General features: G+C 37.0%; 1 protein-coding gene across 3 annotated transcripts in view; it reads left to right on the top strand.

Moving 5' to 3' along the window:
* The window catches only part of Shprh (SNF2 histone linker PHD RING helicase), a 71018-nt gene that overhangs the window by 35149 nt on the left and 8309 nt on the right, over nt 1-27560 (top strand). For 2 of the 3 annotated variants that reach the window (XM_021174217.3, XM_085842630.1), the window contains exons 17-28: nt 714-821; nt 2270-2412; nt 3322-3495; nt 3783-3845; nt 4911-5136; nt 6636-6779; nt 8017-8118; nt 9583-9654; nt 11617-11805; nt 23750-23842; nt 24837-24923; nt 25677-25855. In XM_021174217.3, coding sequence (XP_021029876.1) covers nt 714-821; nt 2270-2412; nt 3322-3495; nt 3783-3845; nt 4911-5136; nt 6636-6779; nt 8017-8118; nt 9583-9654; nt 11617-11805; nt 23750-23842; nt 24837-24923; nt 25677-25855 — 1580 coding nt within the window. Of the gene's footprint in view, nt 1-713; nt 822-2269; nt 2413-3321; nt 3496-3782; nt 3846-4910; nt 5137-6635; nt 6780-8016; nt 8119-9582; nt 9655-11616; nt 11806-22749; nt 22943-23749; nt 23843-24836; nt 24924-25676; nt 25856-27560 lie in introns of those variants that run through there. The other variant, XR_015048369.1, reaches the window with a different exon arrangement.

A 27560-nucleotide genomic window follows, 5' to 3' on the forward strand; every position in this document is an offset into this window, starting at 1 on the left:
TTCCTGGTAGTTTTAGTCCACTAGGAATATCATAACAATACTAGGCTGTGAGGCTTAAAGAATAAATATTTCTAACAGTTGTAGAAGTTGAAGTCCAGAGTCAGCATATATATCCTCAAACCTCTGGGTTTAGTTTCTCTTCAGCTCCTCACTGGGATTTAGATGTCACTGTTTGCTTACTGCCTTCCATTCGCGCTTGTGCATCCCAGGACTTCTTTCCTCATAAGGCCTCTTATGGGAGCGTCACTCATATGGCTTAGTTAGCCTGCAGGCCTCTCCAGGGGCAGTCACATTGAGCTTAGGACTTGTACACACAGGTTTTGTAGGAACAGGTTCACTTCTAACACCTTTATTACTGTGTAACTCAAGAGTTATTTTTAAACAATGGCATTTCTTAAAAGTACTGCAACAACTAAAGCAGACAAGTAATTCTGTAAGATCTAGGCTCACCGGTGAGATGTTAATGTCTTTTTATTCTATAAGGAAGAAATCTTTAGGCTTTTTAAATTTTGTGACTTCGGCATACCATTTTTTTCTTTTGATTGTTTGATTTTTTTTTAGGAATTTCTAGAATATTTTTTATAATACAAAATTTTATGTTTATATCAAGGAACTTTAACTATATGGAGCGACCACATTGTTCCTGAAACACAATACTAAATTATGATCAAGATCTTGAGTGAAAGTGTTTTTGACTTTCTATCTCCACACAGGCCAAGCAGCTGCGAGAGCACTATATGAGTAAGTGTAACACAGAAGTTGCCGAGGCCCAGCAAGCTTTGCAGCCTGTGCAGCAGTCCATTAGGGAGCTCCAAAAGAAGGTACGTGTCACCCAATAGCATTTTGGATCTATTTATTTGTGTTTTGTTTGAACTTTTTGTTTCCCTTCAAATTCTTAGCAGTTACTTGAGTGACACAGACATCTTAGTTAACTTTTCTGTTGCTTTCACCAAACACCTTTACCAAGACAACTTATGAAAACAATTGAATTATTTAACTGGACTTATGGTTTCAAAGGTTAGATGGCAGAGCAAAGGCACAGAGAACGGAACAGCTGAGAGTTCATGTCTTTTTTGCTTTGGATACAATATTTTTATTATAGCAACAGAAAAGTAACTAATTCATCAGACAGAGATAACCATGGAACATTCACATTTATAGTAGAAAAGCGACGGTGCCTGTGATCTGGCCGGAGAAGGAAAGGGAGCAGATTCGCTGCTGATTCTGTGAGGGCTGCTGGGGCCCGAGGTGTAGGAAAGACCTTTCATTTCTCACCAAGGCGGGCGTCTAGTGGCTCCTGAGTGCTGTTGCCTTTACTGTCAATAAGCCTTGGTATGTCAGAGTTTGAGAGCTCATGTCTTGATCCATTTGTGTGAGGCAGACAAAGAAAGTATCCTGGGAAAGCAGAGAGTCTCTTGAAGCCTACCTGCGTGACACACCTCCTTCAAGCCATATCTCCTAATCTTTGCCAGATACTTCTACCAACTTGGAACCTAGAATGTGAACATAATAGCTTGTGCAGGCCATTCTCACTCAAACTGCACAACAAGTATATTTACAGTTAATGGTGTCTATTCCTAGAGTGGATGGACTAGTATGTTGATGAGTCTGCTATATTGAAATTCTGGGGGGTTTTTATGTTGGATAAATAACAGTTTGTCCTTTAGAGAAAGCATAAGACTTCGGTAATCTCTCTTTGATCTTAGCTATGTATGTTCCCACATTTAGGATCACAGGTGTTATTCTTGCAGACTAGATACTTGTCCTTTCTGAGTTTCTTTTTTTATGACACCAGAGCAAAATCTTAACAGTAAACAACACACGCACATAGGCTTTTACTTCAAATGTTTTATCAATTGTTCCCCATGTTGTGCTTCCTAATTCATTAATTACTTGGTAACAGTTGTACTTTTGTTATGTATTGGGTGGAATCTAGTTCATTGATTAGATCTAACCTTTCTTTAGTGTGTTACCCTTTACACTTAGCTTTTATTTTGGTAAAAATCTTTTTAAAACAGCTTTGATACACAAATTTTACATAAAATATCGTTCGTGTAGAGTATTCTTGTTATGAATACAAAGAGGTATTTGCCCAATACACACAGTTTGTGTGTTTTTCTGTGTGATATAGATATATGCAGTATGTACACATTTACCAGTTATAATCCTTTGAGAACAGAATTTATCAGTATTTTTTCATTTTTCATATCTCTTTTCCCATTGAATGCTAATATATGCAGTAATTGGTCAGTTTTGGCCTTTTTTTCAGATTCATTCTAATTCTCCTTGGTGGCTGAATGTAATCCATAGAGCAATGGAATTTTCTGTTGATGAGGAACTTGTTCAGCGGGTGCGAAATGAAATAAGCAGTAACTACAAGCAACAAACTGACAAGCTGTCTATGTCCGAGAAGTAAGGCAGTAATGCAGAACTGAGCCACTGTGTACAGCGTGCAGGTCATTTAGTATCAGGAGGGGCATGCGCTCCAGTGTCCCGCCATGGACTTAGGAACATCTAGGGTTTACAGATATTAAGTCTAAAACGGAGATCTTTTTTTCTTCTGTTAGCCATATGAAATGTTCTCCTTTTAGAGCCTTGAGGTCTGTTCTTTGTTGCTGTTGTTGTTTTATATGTATTCTTGTTTGTTTGAAATCTGGTCTCTAAGTAGCCCTATCCTGAACTCTTTATGTAGACCATGATGTTTTTCAACTCGCAGATCCATCTGGCACCTGCCTCTCTGCCTCTGTCTGCCTCTCTCTCTCTCTCTCTCTCTCTCTCTCTCTCTCTCTCTCTCTCTCTCTCTGCCCCTGCCCCTGCCCCTGCCCCTGCCCCTGCCCCTGCCCCTGCCCCTGCCCCTGCCCCTGCCCCTGCCCCTGCCCCTGCCTCTGCTGGGATTAAAGACTTGTACCACGTCATCTAACTTAATTACATTTTTATAACAAGAAATATGACTCTTATCCATTTTTCTTCTTAATTTTGTTTCAGACTGTATAGTCTACTCTCTTTAAATAGAAAAAGAATGTCAGAAGACTGTAGTCATCCAACCTTAGAAAGCTAGACTATATTAGTCCTGATCTTGAAAGATACAGTATCCTCTCTGTTAGGTCCCAAGAATAGAATTACCAAAGACGTTGTCATCTTTTTGTAACAGGCATTGCATTTTATTAAACCTTGAGTACTGGTAGGTACCAGTGGATACACTCTAAAGGGAAGTCTCAGTGAAGTGTGTGAATATGACAGTTTCTTTAACACCATGATTGACACACGTTTTCTGAAGAAACTGACTGACTTTCTTTGTGCTGTGCTGCTGTTGGGAATAAGGTTCCGTGACTGCAGAGGTCTTCAGTTCTTACTTACAACACAAATGGAAGAGCTCCATAAGTTCCAGAAGCTGGTGAGAGAGGCTGTGAAGAAGCTGGAGAAGCCTCCATCCCGGGAGGTGATTGAGTCTGCAACAGTTTGCCACCTGCGGCCAGCTAGACTCCCTCTCAACTGGTAGGTGTCTGTGGAACTTAGACAGGATCCCGCATGATCTCAGAAATGGTTGTTCATAAGTTGAACCATTTTATCTTAATTCAGACAGATGTAAACATTTCTTTTTTAAACTAAAACAAACCAAGGATTGTGTGCTTGAAAACCATATCATTGTTTTCTTAAACACTCTATTTGTTAGAAAAATAAAATACAAAATGCTGGGGGCTTTTGTGTTTTTGGGTTTTTATTTTTAAAAATATGTTATTGTGGGTCATATTTATAAATATTTCTCTGATAATCTCTTTCAGCTGCGTCTTTTGTAAAGCTGATGAATTGTTCACAGAGTATGAATCAAAGCTATTTTTTAACACGTAAGTTCACTGATTATTACCCATGAGGAAAAGGGAACATTTTAAAGTCTTGAGTATGTGACTGTATTTTCTATTATGACTTTTGGTATATTTTTCCTGTATTAAATCCATTTAATAATCCTTTGGGATTTAACATGCCCATTTTTTTCTCCATAGAAGCTACACCTAAATGTTTATGAGACACAGTCTGTAATTACTGTAATTGAGAAGCAGTTGGGAGTAGTAGTAAGGTCCTAGACTTTGATGAATTTGAACTCAAATCCCTGACTACTGTCAGGAGCAAATTACCTCTTTGACCATGAAGTGAAGGTAATAACTTAATGTACAATTAAATATTAAATAAGAAAAAATATATACACATATACGTGTGTGTGTGTATATATATATATATATACACACACATATATACATACATACATACAAACAAAACCGTTTAGGGAATGCTAGTACATACTAAGTACCCAATAAAAAACTGAAGTTCTTGTTATTTTCTTCATCAGAAACGTATGCTGAGTTGGGATTGGTGTACTTGGCACGTCTGTGTCCTGATTGTGGCCTTTGCTCTGTTGCCACTGAGTCTTTTCTTTGGTTTTTAATGCCTGGTAATTGTGGTTGCTCAGGATTCTTAGAATGTAATTTGTAGAATGAGATTTAAAGGGTTTTATTTTTGTTGTTGTTACCAGGGATTGAGCTCATGAAGTACAAAAACACACACATGTAGGTTTTTTTGTTTTTTTTTTTTTTTTTTGATCTTTACGTTTGAAAGTTGGAGGAAGGATAGTAAGGCGTTCAAGGCCAGTCTCTGCTACATAGTGACTAGGAGGCTAGTCTGAACTACATGAGACCCTGCCCCAAAAATATAAAACAAAACAAAAATAGAAGTACAAGACAATTTTCAGGATTACTATTTTTTTCAAGGACCTACAAATGCTCTTACTAACGTGAAAATTACTGTAGAGTACTGAACTGGCTTTTCTGTGTTTCCTGCTGGCCTCGCTCATTTGCAGTGCTAGTTATTCACTAGCAGGCAGCAGTTAGAATTACTTGTTTCTGATATTTTTTCAGAGTCAAAGGCCAGACTGCAATCTTTGAAGAAATGATAGAAGATGAAGAAGGACTTGTAGATGATAGAGTACCTACCACTACCAGAGGTCTGTGGGCCGTAAGTGAGACGGAGCGATCTATGAAAGCAATATTATCATTTGCAAGATCACACAGGTTTGATGTTGAATATGTAGATGAAGGAAGTGTTTCAATGGATCTCTTTGAGGCATGGAAGAAGGAATATAAGGTACACTGTTTTTAAACTTCTGAAATTAAAAACCTTTTTGCATTAACTTGAAAATCTGCTTTGGAGACTGTGTGTCTTTCTCTTTATTAAATTAGTAAAAAAGTTATTAAGCTGACACTTGCAGTTAAAATGTAAAAATATTTAATTGTATATTTTATTGTAAGCTGCTTATTCTTAACAGCTGCTTTTTGAAACTAACATTTGAATTTATTTTGATTTTGCAATGGGAAATAGCAACCAAATGTCAGTATTTACTATGGGAAGCATTGTAAATATCTCAAGTTGGAAATCTGGAAAGCATTGCAATGAATATAGCATAACTTGGCCTTTAGTTTTCCTCTTAAGTGACTCCATTGCATTCTAATGTGTGAGATGTGCATCTAATATTTTTTTTATTAAATCAGTTTCATATTTGTTGTATTTTGATCTTTGCGTATGAGATGGGTATAGGAGATAGAATACCTTTACAGTGTAATGTCAAATTTGCATATTGATATTGTTGTATTTTTTTAAAAACAAAATAAAAGTTTTGTGTTGAGAAGATATCTTGTCTAAAATGCCAGTTCAAACATTTTTGAGGAATGATGCTTTTATAAAGGTGAACTCATTAGTCCATCATATTTGTTATAAAGGCAATGCACATGAACACAGTTCTTTACACCATACCATGGAGGAAGACAGTGTTCTGTACAGTGCCCTGCCTTTCCTGTAGTTTTCTCTAGCCTGTGCTTGCCGTGTACTCTGGGCTTAGGTGAGTGCTTATCATGCCTCTCTCCATCTTTGTGCATCTTTCCTTTATACCTTTGCACAAGAAATGGGAAACCAATGAGGTACTACTAGATGTATCAACTAGGATCTGCTTTAAAATGTGATAGTGAAGACAGCTTATCAAAATACATATATAGTGATTGGTAACATTTTTATAAGTTTCAAAACTCTTGTGTAACGTATGGCATTTTTCCAGTGAAAAGTGGGATTAAAAGTAATTGCCTGCTTGACTTTGAAGGAGAAAGAATAAGGAAAGAATGATAATATTACAGCTTTCTAAGGAATTTGTCTTATTAAGTCTCTTAAATTGGATAGTCTATGGTCAATTATTTCAAAAATCTATTTGCAAATTATTTTGAATATCTCTTGAATTGGGTAGTTTATTCAGTTATTTCAGAAATCTCACATTTGCAAATTATTTTGAATATGTGAATATAATATAAAAATGTTTTAAGCCAAAAACAAAGTGGTAATCACATAAATCTAGTATTGGTTTATGTAGATTTTGTCTCCCATGAAATGCTTAGGTGTTCTGTTCCTGAGAACTGCAGCAGCATACAAGGTCGTTTTCTCATACATCCTCACTCTAACGTAGCCTGAAGAATTGCTTTCCCTTGAAGGTTAATGAAAACATGTAGGCCTCCTTGAAGCCCTTTGCTCAAAGTACATCTTAGTGATTTTGGACAGTTTTAATCTTGTTTCTTGCTACTGTCTTCATGTTTCCCCATCAGTTACTTCATGAATACTGGATGACTCTGAGAAATCGTGTATCTGCTGTTGATGAACTTGCAATGGCTACAGAGCGACTAAGAGTGCGCCATCCCAAAGAGCCAAAGCCAAACCCACCCGTCCATCACATCATTGAACCACACGAGGTAGTTGAGAATCGATCACAAGAAAAGCCCCAGCAAAAATCCAAAATATATAAAAGACATAAAGCCAAAGCAGCGATGTCTTCTAGTAATAGTTACTGTCATAAAAGTGGGCAATTTCATACATATACATGCTTAGTGTGTCCACTATTTGGGTACATTTTGTTTGCATATTCTTCTATTTTTGAATACTTTCTATGCATCGAATCAAATAGATATCCTTAGTCACTTTTAGAAGGATTTTATAGCCTCAGTTTTACCAGAATTTGAAAAAAACATGTTTCTTAAAAGTAACTAATAACTTTGATTTTTGCACGTTTTTCCGTCTTGCTAATAGGTATTTAGAATGTGTACTCTAATAATCTCCATTTGTGTCAGGATTCAGTCAGAATTCTACCAGTCTTTCCTGTAACAAAAATATTGCCTGTATAATTTATTTTTAACCTTTATGGATATTTAATACTTAAACCGATTTCTTTTTGTAAAGCATTTAGACTATGGTTTAAGATAATTTTTATGTTATATACTACCTTAACTATGAATTGGTAGAGATGTTTTTCTTTTTTTGTTGTATGTGTGTGTTTGTTTGTTTGTTTGTTTGTTTGTTTGTTTCGAGACAGGGTTTCTCTGTGTAGCCCTGGCTGTCCTGTAACCTGTCCTGTAGGCCAGGCTGGCCTCGAAATCAGAAATCCGCCTGCCTCTCCCTCCCAAGTTCTGGGATTAAAGGCTTGCGCCACCACTGCCTGGCGATGTTTTTCTTCAAACGTACGTTTTGGACTAAGTTTATAGCACAACAAACATAAGAAGTAATAAGAAGGAAATCCCCTTCCATTTAATTCTCTTTCTGTCTGATGTATTGCAGAAGAGGAAGAACAATCAGGGGTAGTGTCTCTATATGATAAACCACTCACACCAAGCAGTGTGTTGTGTCATTGTCTTCATCCCACACATGTATTAGGGAAAAGTGGCACAGAAATAGAATTCAGAGTGATTTTTATCCTATTTCCTATATGTATCATGAGGCTTCTTTTTAAAAGAACTTTATGGAAATCTGACTTCAGCTTAAAACTAAAGTCCTTTCAAACTATATTTTCAGTATTAATCTTGTAAAATTAAGTTTTAATGTATAAATGGTATTTCATAGGACGGGACATGAATTTGATTATTCAGAAAAATCATGCATGTTTAATATAGTTGAACCATCTTTTTGAGAGGGAATAAAGGGTTGGTTTGTTTCTAGGTTGAACAGAATCGTATAAAACTGGTGAATGATAAAGCTGTTGCTACATCACAGCTTCAGAAGAAACTTGGACAGCTTCTTTACCTAACAAATTTGGAGAAGGTATAGCTTTTAAGATTATGTTTTCCCTATACTATATGTCAAGAAACACTTTAGGGATAATTTCCACTTACAATTTCAGTCCTGCAATGAATAGTACAGGCTGTTTGTTTGTGTTAGATGAATCAAGACTACTACTGCCTACAATAATTATGCAGACCCTCTGCTAAACCCTCAGTTCAGCCTCTGCCCCTTCCTGACTAGATAGATACCCTACCAACCGCCATGATCATGAATCGATGTATCTCCAGACCTCAGCTCAGCCCAGCCCAGCCCAGCCCAGCCAGGAAAGTACCTGGATGACCTGCAAATTATGAAGAATATATGATTAATTATTTTTAAGCACTATGTTGTAGGTGATTTGTTTCATGTGATCTGAAACAGATTAATACTAAGATGAAATAATTTATTAAACTCTTAAATGACTGTATAAGCAAATTTCTAGATCTTTAGAGGTACTGAATTTAAGTTCTGGTTTTTTATCACTACTTAGAAGTTAAAGGGTTTTTTTGGTTTTGGTTTTTTTTAGTGTTAGAATATTTAGTTAGTGAAATTAGAAAGAAAATCTCTAGTTTTCTTCAGTTTTAAAGCCTGTCTACCTTGCTGACTGTCTGAAACTCTTTAAAATTTTATGAGAATTTTAAGGAGGTGTTTGAAAAATCTATTATAGTTTGATACAGTTCTAGACCCAGAGCTTTCAAATCAATCATATCTGCTTCCCAGTTATTTGTTTAGTTAGATTAAACCAGGGATGCTGAGTGGCAACACTGTTAAAACAGAATTGTGCCAAATCGCAGCCTTTCCCATGCCTTTCTTGTGCTAAGTAGCAGCCTTTCCCATGCCTATTCTTGTGCTAAGTAGCAGCCTTTCCCACGCCTGTTCTTGGGCTACATATGCATGAGTGTACACTTGTACTATAATAGCTAGGAAGCTGTTTGTTTCTAAGCTCTAAATTTAAAGTGTTTTTTAAGTTCTTTTTTCCAGCAACAAAAAGAGAAAGGGTCTCATGTAGTCAGAGCTCCCGCAAGATTACCTTCAAGATTACCCCTGATTTATTTGCTTCTATCTTCCAAGCGCTAGGATTACAGTTCTGTGTCACCATAACAGTTAGTAATTTGTATGTATTTACAATAAAGTATAGTCTTGAGATAAACTTTCAAAAATTTAGTTCATATTTTGATTTTAAATTTACTTTCTATTGTAATCACAAGTATAGTAGCGTAACACTATAAGCTGTGGTTTAAAAAAAAAAATTGGTTTTCCTTTCTTTAATTGTGTGCTGAATAAATTCCAGAAATAGTAATAGTAGTATTAGGTAATATGTACAATATTAGGTGATCTCACTAGTTAGATAATTCTGATTGAAATTACAAGCATATACCCCTACAAATGAATTTCAGAGCATGCATCAAATCCTAAATATAAAATATAGCTAACATGTTTTTTGATTCTTCTTTTTTCCTATAGTCTCAAGATAAAACATCAGGAGGTATTAATCCAGAGCCTTGTCCAATCTGTGCTCGACAGCTGGGAAAACAGGTAAGGTTATAATAAAACATCACAGGACTTCATAAAAGACCTTACAATGTACACTGCTTCCACACCTAGCGAGTCTTTCTTTGTCTTATGCATGTATACAAATATATACCCTTCCTCTAACTGTGAAAGACTTTCGTTCTCATCTTAGAGGTAGGGTCAGGGCTTAGTTGACATGCTTAAGGTTACAAATACATGAACTGTCTTTTTCCTAACTAAAAACGTAACCCTAGAACAACCATATCTTTTTCATTAAAGATGCATAGTTGTAAACATTTCTAGACAAGACATTAATTTTGCCACATTAACATTTGGTAATTGAACAAAGTATAGCATACTACAAATTTACTAGTACAGAGGCACAGTGATGTAGCTCCTAACAACAGTAAAGTCTCAAATCCCATCTTTAAAGTACAGATACCACCTCCAACCAGAATTAAATGTGATTTTTCCTGTTTTGGGGATTGGAGGAAATAAGCAGTAACTTGTATGTATTGATATAAAATGCCTACAAACATGATGACACAGTTTTACTTCAATGAAAATTTTTATTCTGTCTGACTATTGATTTATTCCTGCTTTGTGTGGTAAATCAGCATAAACTATCAGAATTTGAGTTGCTTTTCAACATTTGAAAATTGGCCTATTTTAGACAATGGATTTATTTTCCCTATGGAATTAAGCGCAGAGTTAAATATATCATTTCTTTGTTCTGATTAGCAATAATTGGGAATAAAGGGACTTTTAATCCAACATTTACAGAGAAAGATATTCTCAAAAGAGACTGTAAATCTTAATAGGAACACTGCTACATTAATTATTGAGCAGCAGAATTAAAGTGTATAATAGTATATAATGTCTGATTTAAGTAAAAACAACACTATTAAGGAAGGGATTGGGCCTTAGAGTTCTTTAGTGATTTTGTGTGTGCCTAGCATGCAGTTAGCCCTGGGTCAGGGCTTTTATAAAGTTCCATGCTGTAGGGGCTCTGTGTCCTACATTTCTGCTGATACTGTTAGAGATGCTGCCATTTGTTCTCAGAATCTGTTTACTGAATGCCCTGTTATTCCTGCTGTTTAGTCATTTCTCCTCTTGTGAGAAAAGGTGGAACAGTCTTGCTCTGTACCTTATGAACTGAATTCCTGTGAAAAGAGAAAGTCCTATCCTACATTTCCACTGTCATTTGAGGTCTACAGGGAACTCAGTAGTGTTGCTCTGCGAAGCAAACTTGAGTGGGACAGGTCTAAAGATCCTGGTTTAAGCCTTTGATTACATAGATGGAACTAGGGAGCTGCAAGAAAAGTGTCCCCAACTGAAACAAAATGAACCTTCTTCATAAACTATTTGAAAGCTGCACTGTCTACCCCAATTTCTCCTGCCCCTAATCTGAAATCTTTTTAAGGAGATTCCTGGACACATTTCAGAGTTCTGTCTGTCCCTTTTAGTGCAAATACAGATGTGTCCAAATCCAGGAAAAAATAAGCTAAGAGCCTAAAACCCATTGCCACAAAGCATCAAACTTAAGACAAATGATCTCACAAAAGGGTCCACAAAAAAATTTATTGTGTCTTTCCAAACAAATCTGAAATATCATCTTATTTTCTGAATAAATGTGTTAGCAAGTGAAACTGTAAGTATGTTAATAAATTAAGTAGCAATGAGTATATTACATCCACATTGATGTTCTCAGTTCTTCATTATCTGCTGTTAAGTACCGAAGGTGTAATCAGTACTGATGTTTTCTTTAAATCTGAAATGAGAACACTAACTTCTTACAAAATAATGATAGTTGACTATTAAGGAAAATGAAGATGAAAATGTATTTCTCTTAGACTAAAAATTGTCTTACTATGAGGTACTTAGGAATTGGAGTTGTAAGTCTTCTTTGCCTGTGTATGTGTTCATGGACAGGAAGGTCTCATTGACCCATTCTCACCATGACTTGCCATGCATGGTTTTTTTCAGTGGGCAGTGCTGACCTGTGGACACTGCTTCTGTAATGAATGCACTTCGATTATAATTGAACAGTACAGTGTGGGGTCTCATCGAAGCTCCATCAAGTGTGCTATCTGCCGCCAGACCACATCACACAAAGAAGTCTCCTATGTCTTCACCTCAGAGAAGGCAAACCAAGAGGATGATATCCCTGTGAAGGTATGGTAAGTCAAGAACATACACAATTAAAGCAGTGCATGCCAAGTGAAGCATTACAGAAAGCTGGCACAGTGAGTGTAGAAACCACTGTTGAGTATATCCACAGTAGCTGGAGACTCGGCTTTATCTCCTGCTCCTTGTGGAGAGAGCTAGCTAATACAGTCAGCGCAGTCATCACTGAGAGCTAAAGAACTGCATTTCCCTGCCCTGTATGCTGATTCTCGTCACTACAGTTTCAGACTAGGAATATACCTCAGTGCTGGAATACTTGGCTAGCTTGCCCAAGATACGATGTCAACTATTTAACAGGTTGAAAAAAGGTTTTTGGTTTTTTTAATCCAAATATGTAGTTGTTAAAGTTTTTTTGTTTGTTTGTTTGTTTGTTTTGCTTTGTTTTTTAAGCTTTCTACTTATTTAGTCTAAGCCAGGAAAAAATAGATGGGTTTCTAGCATTAGCTGATTATCCCAGAGACGACACAGTGTTCTTTAAAACTGTGTACTGACATTTCAGAATACAGAGAAACTTGAATTTGTATTGACTTTTTCATGTTTTATTCAAAATAAAAATTTACTAATTCAGCGTACAAATAGGATCCACTGGACTTTCTACCCCAAATGTGTTCATTTATTAAAAAACACTAGGTGTTTTGTTCTTTATTTTTCTTACATGTGCTTTTAAATTTCTTTTCTAATCAGACTTGGTCAAAAGGTAAATTAATAGTAAATTTAATAGGCATTAGGGGCTAGCTGTATAGAGTAGGCAGCGGTAGTACTAGTGCTTAAGCAGGAAGAGGACTCATCCTCAGATTCCTTGACATTCTTATATTTTAAGAATGTGTTTTCTGAGTAGATTTGAGAGCAAGTTGAAATTACTGACAGAAGTAGGTATTTGTTAGAGTGTTCTCCCTCCTAAGAAACCAGCAGTTCAGTTTCAGTTTTAGTAAATTTAAAGTGTCAGTCACATTGCTGTTTGCAGAGTTGGAATGAATTTCCATTCATTCTTTCCATGCATATTTACTAGATGCTTCCTATGCCCAGGCAGTGCTCTAGGCCTTGCAGATATAATACACAGTCAAGATGTGGTTGCTGATCTCTCTGATGTTACAGTTTGGTGCTAGGAATGTAGAGGAGTTTGAGTTACGGCAAAAAGTAAAGACATTAAACAATGATTTTTTTTTTTATAATTATAAATATTATAAAATTAAAGCCAATCTGAGCTTTTCTGAGGAAATGACTGTTAAGAAACACAATGTCAAAAATTAGTGGATTGGCCAACATGGAAAGAAGGTAGAACTGATCTTGCCAAGAGGATGTTCCCAGACTGAAAAAGAACTCACAATATGTGATCAGACCAAGACAGACAAGCCTAACACAGAAGTGAGTGGCTGCAGAGCAGTAGGCAAAACTGAAAATAAAATGGAAGGGCAGGCAAGGCAGGCACTCAGGCTCTAAATCTTGCCAAGATCTTCCTTGCTACAATGAAGAAAATCAGTTAGCAAAAGAAAAAGAAACAAGAACAAAAGTGGAAAAAATGTAGGTGTAGTTTAGGAGGCCACACAGTTGGCTAAGGTGTATTTAGGGTGGAGACAGTGGAGTTGGAAAGAGGTGGGTATGTTCAAGGGCCACTAATATAACTGAGCATTAGCAGGTATAGCAGGGAAATACCCTGAATTCTGATGTGAAAAATCAGATAAACCAAGACTTGAAACCAGAGGCTAGTGTAGAAAGTAAGTTCTCTGTTGTTTCATTGTATTCAAGATAAAAGATTCTAAAGCATGTTTAAGCTCCAATAAAGACTAGACAGGAGTCAGTGAGACCACTCGGCAGGCAAAGGCACGTGCTGCTAGCCCAAGAACCTGAGTTCTTTTCTGAGACCTACATGGTGGAAGGAGAGGACACCCCAAGCTGTCCTCTGACCATATGCGCACTGTGGCATGTGTGTGTGCACACATGCACACACTCACAAAAATAAAAGGGTAACCTGAAGATATAGGAAAGAAAACTAAACTGTTGTATTAGACCCTTGAAAAAAATAGAGTATTAGCTTATAAAAAGTAGAGATCTCAGCCGGGCGTGGTGGCGCACGCCTTTAATCCCAGCACTCGGGAGGCAGAGGCAGGCGGATTTCTGAGTTCGAGGCCAGCCTGGTCTACAAAGTGAGTTCCAGGACAGCCAAGGCTACACAGAGAAACCCTGTCTCGAAAAACCAAAAAAAAAAAAAAAAGTAGAGATCTCATTAAATTCAAATAGTTATAGGTTGAGCTATTGAGCAAACAAACTGTAAGTGAGTGTGTATCTTTATCTGGAATGGGATAGTTTAAGTGAGGTAAAAGAAAATAATGCTAGATGAGACTCACAATGCATATGTAGCATATGATGAATGTCTCAATTTGAGGTATATAATGATTTTAAATTAGGTACCCAAGTGCTGAACAAATGAAAGATAGTGTTACTATATGATACCAAGAAAAGAGTTAGAGGGGAATTGAGTCTCGTGAGGAGAGAATGCAAATTTATTTGTGTTCGAGACCAAAGAAAGTAATGTTGATATTCAAATGCAGAACACAAAGGAAAATGATTGATGATGATGATGGTATTTTTTTTTTAAGAATTCTTTAGTTATGTCTCTGAGTACATTGTTGCTACCTTCACACACACACCAAAGATGGCATTAGATACCATTACAGATGGTTGTGAGCCACCATGCGGTTGCTGGGAATTGAACTCAGGACCTCTGGAAGAGCAGCCAGTGCTCTTAACCACTGAGCCATCTCTGCAGCCCCCAATAATGATGATCTTAAAGCACTTACTCTGCCAGTAAAACATTGAAGACTGTAAGGAGGTAAATGGGAGGATGAATACACAGTGTGAATTACAGGACAGTTTGGGAAGAAGTGAGGAGAGGATCATGATCTAAGGATAATGTCGTCTGTCTCTGAATTCCTTGGATGAATGTGTTTTAAAAACATGTGTTAAGAAGTTGCAAAGTAAAGTGTGTGATTGGAGCAGCCCAGAGGCCGGCCAGCCTTGAGACTTGGTGGTCAGTGTTCTGTTCCTAGAATTGTCCTTCCCAGTCTCTCCCATGTTCTCCACTTTGTGTTTCTCTCCCTCTTGTAAAGATGCTGTCTGTTTACTCTTCTTTTCTCTTCTTTCTGCTGGAGTTGCAGGTATGCCAACAGCCACAAGTGGTATTGATGAATAAGATGAGGCAGAGCTGCCGCCATGCCCTGTGCTGGAGGGTTAGAAGGAGGCTGGTCTAGTTGCCAGTAAACTGCGTGGCTGTGGCTCTGAGTCACTGAGCCATCAGACCCACACACCTGTTCCTGTATGGCAGCTTTCCTATACCCAGTACAGTTAGGTGTGTAGCCCTGCTGGGAAGGAGATGTCAGTATTGAAATATTACTAAATACTCTTGCTGCTATGTATCTTTCATGGATGTCTGAACACATGTATTAAACTGTCTTATTCAGAAAACTAAAAGATTAGAGACTTTAGTAAAGATAGCTTTTCCTACCATTGACTCAGACATGCTTACATTTCTTCTTTATCAAACATGATTAAATATTTTACATATTATATAAGCCAATCTCATCCTCTTCTACTTCCTCACTGTAATTCCTACCACATTTGTGTTTGTTTCTGTCTACCTTTTCTGTCACCATTCCTGTCTGCCACTTCTACCTGTTGTTACCTGTCACCTCGTTGACACTGTCACATTTATCCTCTACTGTCTGTCACTCGCTCTTTCAAACATCTACTTAATATGTTTTCAGAGGCTACTCTACTCTTCTGACTTGGTCCTTACAGCTCCTAAACCTGAAGGGTTTTTTATTGTCAAATTTTGGTACTTAATGAAAATATGACTATGTAAGTTTCTATAACCTTAAGGGTTTTTTTTTTTAATTTCACTCTTAAGTATTCATGACAAGACTTCTGTACGTAGCAGACAGTATGATGGCTTACATAGTGCTTAATCATATAACTTGAGATCATATAAAAGGTATTCAGAGAATGCAAAAATAGAAATAAATAGTCTTTGGTATTTTGTTTCTAAAGATATTTTTGGAACTTGAGATTTCACAGATTAAGGCATCCTGTGGATTAAACATAGAAATAAGATACTGATATCACTAGTATCCCTTTGGTGTATGCACTTAAATAAAAGTTGTATCATCCACAGAAACAGTGACAGTATTCCTAAGTGACCTTGGAACCTACTGGGCATGTTACAAAGTAAACAAAATTCCCCTTGCAAGTTCCAACAACTGCAAGGCATTTGGATGTGGTGAATCAGACCTCCTGGCAGAAAATAGTGCCATGTGGCTTGTTCCATGTGTCCTGTGTTTGGCAAGGTTTCAAACAAAGCACTTTTGCTGGAATAAACCCAGCCCCAATACTGAACAGGATTCTTAGTTCATAAGTTTCTATTCAATACAAAATATTATGCATAGGTAGACGTAGCAAAACAGCTCCCTCGCCAGCCATCCACCACACATGCACTATTACTTTATCATCTTACAGTGAGTACCTCATAATCAGCCAGTGTGCTTTTAGAAATAGGCTTTTCAGACTCTGTCTCAATGAGATTGGGCTCATTGCAGATAGGATATGATTCATTATCTTGGGTTTTGACAAAGCATATCTACTAATTCTAGAGAAGTCTTATGCAACTTTATAGAGAAAGCATTGTATTTATATTCTAATTCCAAGACAATCAGTACAGCAATAAGATGTATAGAATTCTGGGTATAGCATCACAGTGCATTTTCTTTCCTTCCACCTCTCCTCAAGGTATCAAAAGTTGGCTTGTTCATACTTTCTAATATGTCATTAAACATCTGGGTAGAAAAAAACTAATTATAAAATTGTGAGTTTGCTTAAAGTAATTGTACAATAACTTCAGAAATCAAATCTATACTTAATTGTATTTAAATGTGTACATCTAAATATCCCTATATGAGCTACCATATATGTTATATATCAGTGTTAACTGATAAATTGAAAATAGTACTGATTTTTTGTTTAAATGAGTATATGTAGATAAAATTCTAATTGTCAAAAGAGAAAAGGAAGTTTGTATTCATTGACCCAGTTAACAGTTGTAGTTCTGAATGATGAGTGGGTAGTTCTCTTAGTCATGCTGAAAGTTGGCCATGCTATACAACAAATTGAACACACAATAGAGACTGAAGATGTAAAGTGTAAATTACTTTTATTATCTTTTTGAAAAACATAGTCCTACTTCTGTCTTAGTTAGGGTTTTATTGCTGTGAAGAGACACCATGACCAAAGCTACTCTTATAAAGGACCACATTTAATTGGAGCTGGCTTACATTTTCAGAGGTTCAGTCTGTTATCTTCATGGCAGAAAGCATGTCAGCATCCAGGTAGAAGTGGTACTGGAGAAGAAGCTCAGAGTTCTGCATCTTGATAGGAAGGCAGCCAGCAGGAGACTTATTCTTCCTTACTGGGCCAAGATTTAACACTAGGATCCCTCAAAGCCCACCTCCACAGTGACACACTTCCCCCAACAAGGCCACACCTCCTAATAGTACCACTTTTCAAGGGCCAAGCATATTCAAGTACAACAGTCCTTTCTGGACCATTAACACTATTAGACTGTAAAGAGACATTGTTCTTGAGATTCTCTTCTGTATCCTAAGCATGGCACCTGGTGTGCGATAGGCACTTAGTAAAAATGGTTATGAAATTATCTGTGATCCAAATATGATTTTTAGATTTTTTTTACAGGTAGTAACTTACTTCTAAAATAATTCTGCAAATTGTTTTAAAAGCTGGATAATAATTTTGAGGCCTAATTATATAAATAAGATTGTGCACAGCCTGGAGAGAGTTTCCATTGTGCTTCGTAAGGTAACGCATAAGTGAGTGAAGAAGGCAGCCATTGTTCCTGGCGTGCTTCTCAAGCACCCCTGCTGTGTGAGGGCTGTCAAACCACTTCAAACCTCCACTATGCTGTGCTGTTTGAAGCAGCATGGGTTTTACCTTGGTGAATGGGTGTGAACGGAAAAGACATGACAACTTGGCTCTAAAAAGAGCTAGCCTTATTCCAAATGGGGAAGTACGGGATGAAAGTCAGAAAATACCAAAATAGGAACGGACTTTGTCCTGAACAATCACAGGAGCTTTTGCACATCCTGTGCAAGTTACAAACTTCTGAGGAAAGCTATAGAAAAATATGTTACTATCGCAGTTGGTCAAATTACTGACTAAAGAACATCCTTTTCCTTATTGGAAAGTAGAGGAAACTAAGCTGCGTGAATATGTCATCATTGAAATTATATTTCTCACAGGAAATTTTCAAAAACAGTAGCCTAGGGCCTTTAATTCTAATAGTATGCATATAAGTTTTCAAAAGTTACTCTAAGTAAGGACTACAAGAATAAAATGTTACTGTGCTGTTCCAGATGTGAATGCCCCATATCTGGTAAAGGTAAACTTCTCTTCTGTGGTACTGATTGGGCATCCATGGGCAGTATAAAGTACTGTACGCACAGTAGCCCATGGTAGGAGATAGTTTGTTGGTTCTGAGGCAGCTCACTCTGGTAAATGGACACCTAATTTTATCACTGGAGTAATGCATTTAAAGTCCTAGAATTACAGACCTCCCACTTTCTCCCCTAAAAACCCAATTTATAGTTGATAAAAAATATAGGAAAATGGTTCTTAAATGTTTAGTAGAAGTAATTAATAAAATAATGGAAAAATAAGTATCTTGAAAATGTCATAAAGTAAAAACTGATCTTTACCTCCATTCTTATTTTGCTCTATTACTGTGAACAGTTTCTGATTTTAGTTCCAGGGAGAACCTGTATGACCTTCAATACATACAATTTTTTTTCTTGAGTACTAGCAGTGGTCAGAATCTACTGGCTTTTCTTTTTAAAATATGAAGAAATTAGTATAAGTATTCTTCTCTCTCATTCCTCTTTAACATGCTTAATTTTTAAATATATGTGTACATATATATATTTTTTTTTTAAAAAAAGATTTATTTATTTATTTTATTTATGTAAGTACACTGTAGCTGTCTTCAGACACACCAGAAAAGAGCGTCAGACCCCATTACAGGTGGTTGTGAGCCACCATGTGGTTTCTGGAAATTGAACTCAGGATCTCTGGAAGAGCAGTCAGTGGTCTTCATATAGTATGCATGAGAGCCATGTTTTATTATGTAATTGTAGATATATCTATATCCAGAAAAAAGAACCGTAGTATGTGCAGTATTATAATGTAAACTCTTCATCATAGAAACAAGTAGAAAGACTGAAGCTACACATCAGAGACTATCTCCCTAGTCTGCTACCACTGAGCTCTGCCTTCAGTAGGTTTCCAGTATATTAAGTGTGTAATGGGATTCTTGTAACAGTTTTTATAGGCGTGTATAATGTATTTGATCATATTCAACCCCAATTCTCTCTTGTCCTCCTCCCATTCCTACTCATCCCCTTCACAGAATTTTCTAAGCATCTAAATCTAATTTTCTTTCTAATTATCTTGCTGCTTTCTAAGGCAACTTTACTCAGTATTTATTTATCCATGAAATCATCATTAACATTCTTCATTCTCTATTAGATGGCTTCAAGAAATTTGCCAAGAAATATGAATGATCAGTTTTAGAATTCTCAGCCTTTTATCATGAATTCATTTTGCCTTTAAGGCGATATTTCCTCTACAATAGAACTTGACTAGATGTGTTTCTGACACACTGCACTGTACATTTATTTTACATGCATAAAATATCTATTAATATGTAGTAGGTATAAAATCTCTAAAAATATGGCTTCCTTATTTATGTTAGAAGTCTAAACACAAATGTCATTTGTTCTGTTTGTGAATAGATCATGTTGGCTTTCTCTGGTGTTCTTGAGGACTTTTAACCTATAATTCTACAAGTGGAGTTAGCAGAGACATTGGAATCCCCAGGGGAGGAAATGAATAGACCATAAACTTACACACATTCTCATATTCATTCTCTCCCTCTCCCTCTCCCTCTCCCTCTCCCTCTCCCTCTCCCTCTCCCTCTCCCTCTCCCTCTCCCTCTCCCTCTCCCTCTCCCTCTCCCTCTCCCTCTCCCTCTCCCTCTCCCTACTCTCTCCTTCCGCCCTGGTGTTGTAAACAGAAAGGCTGGATACAATAGGCTATGCTGCTCAATGTAACTGTTTAGCATCATGAACTGGCATGCCCTACTTCCAACTGTGTGTCCCCCACATTATTTACTTTTATTAGAAGTTATTAAAAATACAAAGCAATAATATTTTTCTATTTGAGTAATTTTATTTATTCAAATCAAGTAGACAAATCAAGTAGTATCGATACTGCAATAAGGAGATCTTGAATATCTACTTCCTTGCCTCTCTTTTAATAAGGGACCTTAGCAGCCAGGAGCAGATATGAAGGGACCAGAGTTAAGTCAACTATGATGTGTCTTTCCATTTCATGCATGTAGTGTTTGAATATGTTTGGTCCAGGGAGTGGCACTATTTGGAGGTGTAGCCCTGTTGGAGTAGGTGTGTCGCTGTGGGTGTGGGCTTTAAGACCCTCTTCCTAGCTGCCTGGAAGCTAGTCTTTTCCTTTTTGCCTTTGGATGAAGATGTAGAACTCCCAGCTCCTGCTGCACCATGCCTTCCTGGATGCTGCCATGTTCCCACCTTGATGAAACTGGACTGAACCTCTGAACCTATAAGCCAGCCCCAATTAAATGTTTTATAAGAGTTGCCTTGGTCATGGTATCTGTTCACAGCAGTAAAACCCTAAGACAGAAGTTGGTATCAGGGACTGGATTATTGCTGTGATAGGCCTGACCATGCTTTTGTTTGAAAGAATGTGGATTTGGGGACTTTTGATTTGGAAAGCCATGGAATATTTTAGGAGAGACTTAATGAGCCATCCTAGTAGGAATATGGAAGACTTTGTTGCTGTGAGTGATTTGACTGTACAGACCTGGCCTGAGAAGTTTCAGTGGAGAAGAATTTCAGTATGTGACCTAGAAGCTGTTTTTGTGGATGAAGAATGTGGCTGCCTTTTGCCCTTGTCTGAAGAGTCTGCTTGAGGCTAAGGCGAAGAAACTCAGATTAATTGCATTGACAAAGGAAGTCTCAGAAACACCATCACAGACTGTATTCTCTGCTTAAATCTGATGAAGAGCATTTTGCATAAGCATAGCAAACTTGGGAAGGAAAAATATAAAATGTATTGTTTGAGTATTAAAAGGACACCAGAAAGTGAACATAGCTGAATCCTGTGTTCAAGGATATTAAATTGAATTAAGGAAGTGGTGACCTTGGGGCAAGATCTCACCTACCTAAATTTAAGTCACGGCCTGGTGCTACACACCTTTAATCCCAGGAGACAGAGCCTTGCAGATCTCTGAGTTCAAGGTCAATCTACAGAGCAAGTTCCAGGATAGCCAAGCTTTGGCAGTGAGGGAGCTGGGAAACAGAAAGCTGGTAATAGAATAATGGAGGCCATGTTCCAGCCCCAGCAGGTAACAGAACACAGCAGCTTCAGCCATGTGGTCCTGACTTTAGAGTCAGGAATAGAAGGAACTACTGGGACAATTGATGCTGGTTAACTGGAGTTAAGAAATTAGCAGTGATTGAGACCAGTATCACTTAAGTGAAATCTTCTGGGAAGTGTTTTCTGAGAGCACAAAGAAACTGTGTTCCAGAGATAGCCAAGGTTGTACCTTGTACTGCATCTGAACTTGGTAGGTTTTGAAGACCTACATGAATGGGTCATGTGAGAAGCCATGAAAGGCCAATGGGGAAGATGCAGCCTCAGTTGCAGTTGAAGGGTCAGAACTGAAGGGGTCATGCAATGAATTTGGGGCTTGGCACCATGAAGAGAGCCTATTGGTGAAGCCTAGTTGCTGCAGAAGACCCCAGCATATTAGAGATGCCAGTACCATGGGCTAACTACCAAGAAAAGCAGCAGCAGAGTGAAGTCACACAAATCCTAAAGTGCTACAGATTGTCTGGAGAAGTAACCCAGTCCCTTTGGAGGAGCTCAGAAGATCATGCATGAAACAAGAAGCTGTAAAGTTGAAGATGACTTGGAGACCCCAAGATGTTAAAGATGCTAGAGCCTTGGGATACCTTCTGAGGAATGCTGCTAACTGAGTGGAACCAGCTCAGGGGAAAGATGTTTGTTGCAGTCAACAAAAATTTAAAAGGAGTTGAAGATCCTTCAATGGTGATATACTTTTGTTAATTTTTTTATATGTTTACTTCCTATCAAAACTCTAGCTTATTCTCTATTATACTTAATAGAAAGGTTTGAGGTCATTTCTTTATTATTAACTATTTTACTATTTTGCCTGCTGATATCATCTTTTGAGTGGAAAAACAAAAGGTGTAATGTTACAGGGTATATGAGTGGCTCTATCTGAAGGTCTGAATTATCACTTGTATTCTTTTCCTGGTTTCTCTTTATTATTATTTTAAATCAGTAGTATGAGATAGTATGGTCCCCTTTACATTTTTTTAAACCTTGTATATATAATTGAGAGGCTGTATGTCTAAAGAAATAAATATAAGATCCTTATTTTAGCATGCAGATTTTTAGCCTTTTTTTTTTTTTAATCTTGTCCTCCCATTAAATTAGAGTAATTTTCTTCCTTGTTTACCTGTTTTGGTGGTTTTCGTTTGTTTGTTTGTTTTTTGGTTTTTTGAGACAGGGTTTCTCTGTGTAGCCCTGGCTGTCTTGTACTTTTCCCTGTAATAAGTGTATTGAAAGCTTTGAGGAAAGGTCAAGTGCTGCTGTGGGAATCCATTTATATTTGGTTGGTATCCTCCCCACACCTCCATTTAGGTCATGGTAGTGGTCATGTTTAAGGTCTGAAAAGCTGTTACTTGATTGTTTATTTACTACGGGTTAGGTTAAACACACTGATGGTAGGTTCATCATTTGTTTATTCCTCAGGTTTTAAACCACTTTTCTATTTCCATATTCCTGTGATGGAACAGTTTTGAAAGATGAAAAAAAAAAGAAATTAAATTCTTGAAAAGTGACTCTATGCCTGTGTGTTAGTCCACATCTTGTATATATGTCATTGTCCATGATCATGCCACTGCAAAAGAAATTTTATTCATTGTTGAATCCTTCAGTTTTCAAGGTGCCTTGAGTTTTTATTCTTTGTATCCTTACACTTCTAATATTAAAATATCTGAAATGAATGGAGTAGTGAGGAATGTTTTTTTTTTTTTTTTTTTTTTTTTTTTTTTTTTTTTGGTTTTTCGAGACAGGGTTTCTCTGTGTAGCCCTGGCTGTCCTGGCACTCACTTTGTAGACCAGGCTGGCCTCGAACTCAGAAATCCGCCTGCCTCTGCCTCCCAAGTGCTGGGATTAGAGGCGTGCGCCACCACGCCCGGCTAAGGAATGTTTTTAAATATACATTCTGCTTCCTTATTGTAACAGATTTTAGTAGATATAAAACAAAGTGTTTGGTATCAATACTGTATGACTTTCTAGAGTGCATTTATGTTCAATTAACTAGATGTAAATTCTTTTAGGAAATCCTTATTCTTAGATTTGGGGGACAGGGGAGAGAAAGTACATGATATGGCACGTGTGCAGAGTCGGGGGACACCATGTAGATAATGAGTGTCTCCATGCTGTAGGCTTGGAAATGAAATTCAGGGTCATCAGGCTCATCCAAGGATGCTGCTTACCCATTGAGCTGTCTATTAAACACCTTGGTGATAAACTCATTCATTTCTGCAATTAGACACTAAAGAAAGTTCCCAGTAAACACAAAATAAAAAGACTAATTAAGCACATGTATATTTGCTTAGTTATGTGTGTATGTATGTATGTTTGTATGCTCTGTTATATATAGTTTGAATGAAGTGTTTTATACCAATTTTCTTTCCTTAACTAGGTTTTGTTTGGTTCTAATGTATTTTCCTCTTTGTGTTCAAAGGGTAGCCATTCTACAAAAGTGGAAGCTGTGGTCAGAACTCTGATGAAAATACAACTTAGAGATCCAGGGGCCAAAGCGCTCGTTTTCTCAACGGTATAATCAAGACTTTCTGCTTCAGTCTGCTGGTCTTCCACCTCTACTTAGTGACTAACTCAGAACTACTTATAAATACTGAAGTAGAGCTAAGACTCGGAATTACTGTCATTTATGTTTATATAGAGAGAACTGTGATAATACTTTATAAAGGCAGTTCCTATCATGTATTATATTTTATGTTAATGTCGTTTAGAGATATTTTGAGATTTGAAAAAGTAGAATTTATAACCTTCAAAGATTCATTCATAAATGAAATGTCCTATTTAAGAAAAAGTAGTTAATGTACTATAAAAAAGTATTATTTATAAATATAGTAAAATACTAGTTTTACATTTAGAAAGTTGAACTATATACATTAAATACACCATTGTTTTTTATTTATATTTTAATTATTTTCAGTGATGCTTGTATTTTTTTTTTTATATTATCGTTCAACTAGTATTTGATGGGAAAAGAAAATGTCGTTTCCTAACTGTCTTAGTTAGGGTTTTACTGCTGTGAGCAGACACCATGACCAAGGCAAGTCTTATAAAAACAACATTTAATTGGGGCTGGCTTACAGGTTCAGAGGTTCAGTCCATTATCATCAAGGTGGGAGCATGGCAGTATCCATTCAGGCATGGCACAGGCAGAGCTGAGAGTTCTACATCTTCATCCAAAGGCTGCTAGTGGAAGACTGACTTCCAGGCAACTAGGGTGAGGATTTTATATCCACACCCACAGTGACACAGGTCACACCTATTTCAACAAGGTCACACCTATTCCAATAAGGCCACACCTTCAAATGGTGCCACTCCCTTGTCTAAGAATATACAAACCATCACACCAACAGAGCTAGTGTTGTTGATTCTCCATCTGAGGGGTTTGTTTGGTTTTGCTCATTTAACTGAAGTATAAAAGTTACTGTGGTTTAGTTATGATTTATTACCTTCTCAAATCTCTTTGGCTAAATGCTGTGTGTAAACACTTTTTTCTCACTTTTATGTTCTAGTGGCAAGATGTATTAGATATTATTTCAAAAGCTCTCACGGACAACAACATGGAATTTACACAAATCAGTCGTATTAAGACATTCCAGGTGTGTCAAAATTTTGCTCATATTTTTAACAGATCAGTTGCAAACTGAAACTGCTGTTTTCTGGTTGACTTTGTTTATCTTTTGTCCTGAACCCAATAAGAAGGTTTTAAGTTCTTGATTATCTATGAAATTAACATCTTAAAACAAAATAAAAAAAAAAAAACTGTAGATATTTTTGATTTAGACAAACTAAAGATTGTCTAAAAGACAGTCTTTTAAAAAACGTTTTTGTCTTTAGATCTTTTTCTTTAATATAGGAAGAAATGGTCTTGCAGTATTTCTTTTGAAGGGGTCCTTGCACCCAGGAATTGTTTTCTGTGTATACACACACACACACACACACACACTCAGAAAAAAAGTATATGTGGTTAAAATTTTGTTTATATCAAATTCAGTACAGTCTGACCTATAACCTGAGATACACCACCTACAAGAATAAGTGAAAATGCAGTAGCTCCCTATCTTACCTCACATGAGCTTTGCATAGTTTTCCTTTCCCTCATTTTTCTCTGCATTCATACAGTTCAGTTTTCATGTATCGCATATATCTATGATGTAGTTTCCACTACATGCTATAAAAGCAAAAGTGTTCGTATGATTCTCTTCAAAATCAGGAAAAATAACAACATTCCAGTTCCTAAAATTGGTGAATTAGCGTTTAATCTTCACTACCATGTTCATCTTGAGCTGTAACCTAAGTGCTCTAATTCTAATCCATCCAGCTAAAATTAAAATGTACCTTTCTTCTTTCAGGAGAACCTCTCAGCATTTAAATACGATCCCCACATCAATATTCTGCTGCTGCCCCTGCACACAGGCTCTAATGGATTAACTATCATTGAAGCCACCCATGTCCTCCTGGTGGAGCCCATACTGAACCCTGCCCATGAGCTGCAGGCCATTGGGAGAGTGCACCGAATTGGACAGACCAAGTAAGGACGAAAATTGGCATTTGTTACCTTCCTTCAGGTTATGGGAAACTAATTCAACGTTTAAATTCTTTATTTATGTTTATCATACCCTGTCTGTTTTTTAAGTACACATTCTGTCTCCCTCACCTAAAATGTTTGGAACCAGAAATTGTTTAGGGTTTTTTGGTTTTTGCTTTTTGTTTGGTTGGTTGGTTGGTTGGTTGGTTGTTTTTACACCCTGGACTGTTTGAGGAAAGGGTCTATATTTAAATATAAGATTGATTTATGTTTCTTTTACCTCATACATAGTCTGAAAATAATTTTATATATGATATTTAGTATGTATTTTAACTATAGCCCATCACATTTCCACTTTGTTACATGTCTGCATGCTCTGTGGCATGTGCACACACACAGTGAATGACCCAAGAAGTTTAGTTAAGTTAGTTAAGTGTAGTTAAAAATAGTTTGATTTAGTGCAGTATCTGAACCAATAGTCATTTTTATGTGATAGGTACTTTTTTTTATTCAAATACCAGATTATTTCTGTAACTCAGTTTCTTACTTAAATTTTTAGGAGTATTAGAGGCCTTGAATGTTTGAAGACATACAGACACACACACAAGCACACATAACCACACACTAAGTGCTTATTTAGTCTTACTGAGCATCTAAACTGTGTCAGGCATTATGCTACGTACTGGAGATTCCAATCATATGACATAATCCCATCTAGAAGCATACATAAAAGGCCATTGTGTAGTACAAGTACAAGAAAATTTAAAGTTTTATGAACAAACACAGTATGCTAATGTGTGTCCTGAAGAAACACATTAGGCTGAGGATTGATTATTTTAAAGTTAGGCCAGAAAACAAGTGTGGAAGAGTTGCATATGTAGAATTAAAGGGCAGATAAGCTGACATTTCCTAGGATTGTGAAGAGTTTGGAACTGCTGAGGTAAAACATGAGAAGTAGTAAATGAAGTTTTACATGCCAGAGTCAGAAATATGGATTGTTGATAAACTTCAGTGATTGACTGGCCTCTGATCCACTGCATCTGACTTTTGTTTTTAAATGTGGGTACTAGGTTGGAGACTGAGCTTAGTGGTTAAGAGCACTTGGCTGCTCTTCCTCCTGAGTTCAGTTCCCAGTGCCACATGGTGGTTTACAGCCGTCTAGAAAGGGATCTGATGCCCTCTTCCGGCATACAGGTGTGCATGCAGGAGAGCACGCATACATAACATAAGTAAACAAACAAACAAACAAGTAAATATGTGAGTGCTAAGGATCAAACTCAGGTTGTTGGTTGACGTTTACTTTTACTAGTTGAGTCATCTTGCCCACCCCCAACACTGACTCTTGTTATACCAGCTTTTTCCTAAAACATAGGCGGACTTGTCTTAGACTTAGAAGGCTAAGGCCATAAGGCTGTTGCTTCCCAGGATATAGCCTTCCTTTTCTTCTTCAAGAGACTACCTTAGTGTTTGTATCGTTGTTCTCCAGTGACACTCTAGCCTCCTCCAGTTCAGAGTGCCTTATCATTCCATTATCACTTACATAGTTGGTGTTCATCAGTCTCCACGTGCTTCTTTCAGTGGTCTTTTGCTAGGTACTTTCTATGTGCCATGTGTAGTTTTAAGCATTTGAGATAACCTTATGCAACTTCTAATCTAGTTGTATGCAGGATAATGTATTAAAAGTTAATATGCAATAGATTGAGGAAGT

This window comes from Mus caroli, unplaced genomic scaffold, assembly GCF_978045245.1.
Source record: "Mus caroli unplaced genomic scaffold, Mus_caroli_1 scaffold_9, whole genome shotgun sequence".
In the NCBI taxonomy this organism is placed as follows: Eukaryota; Metazoa; Chordata; class Mammalia; order Rodentia; family Muridae; genus Mus; species Mus caroli.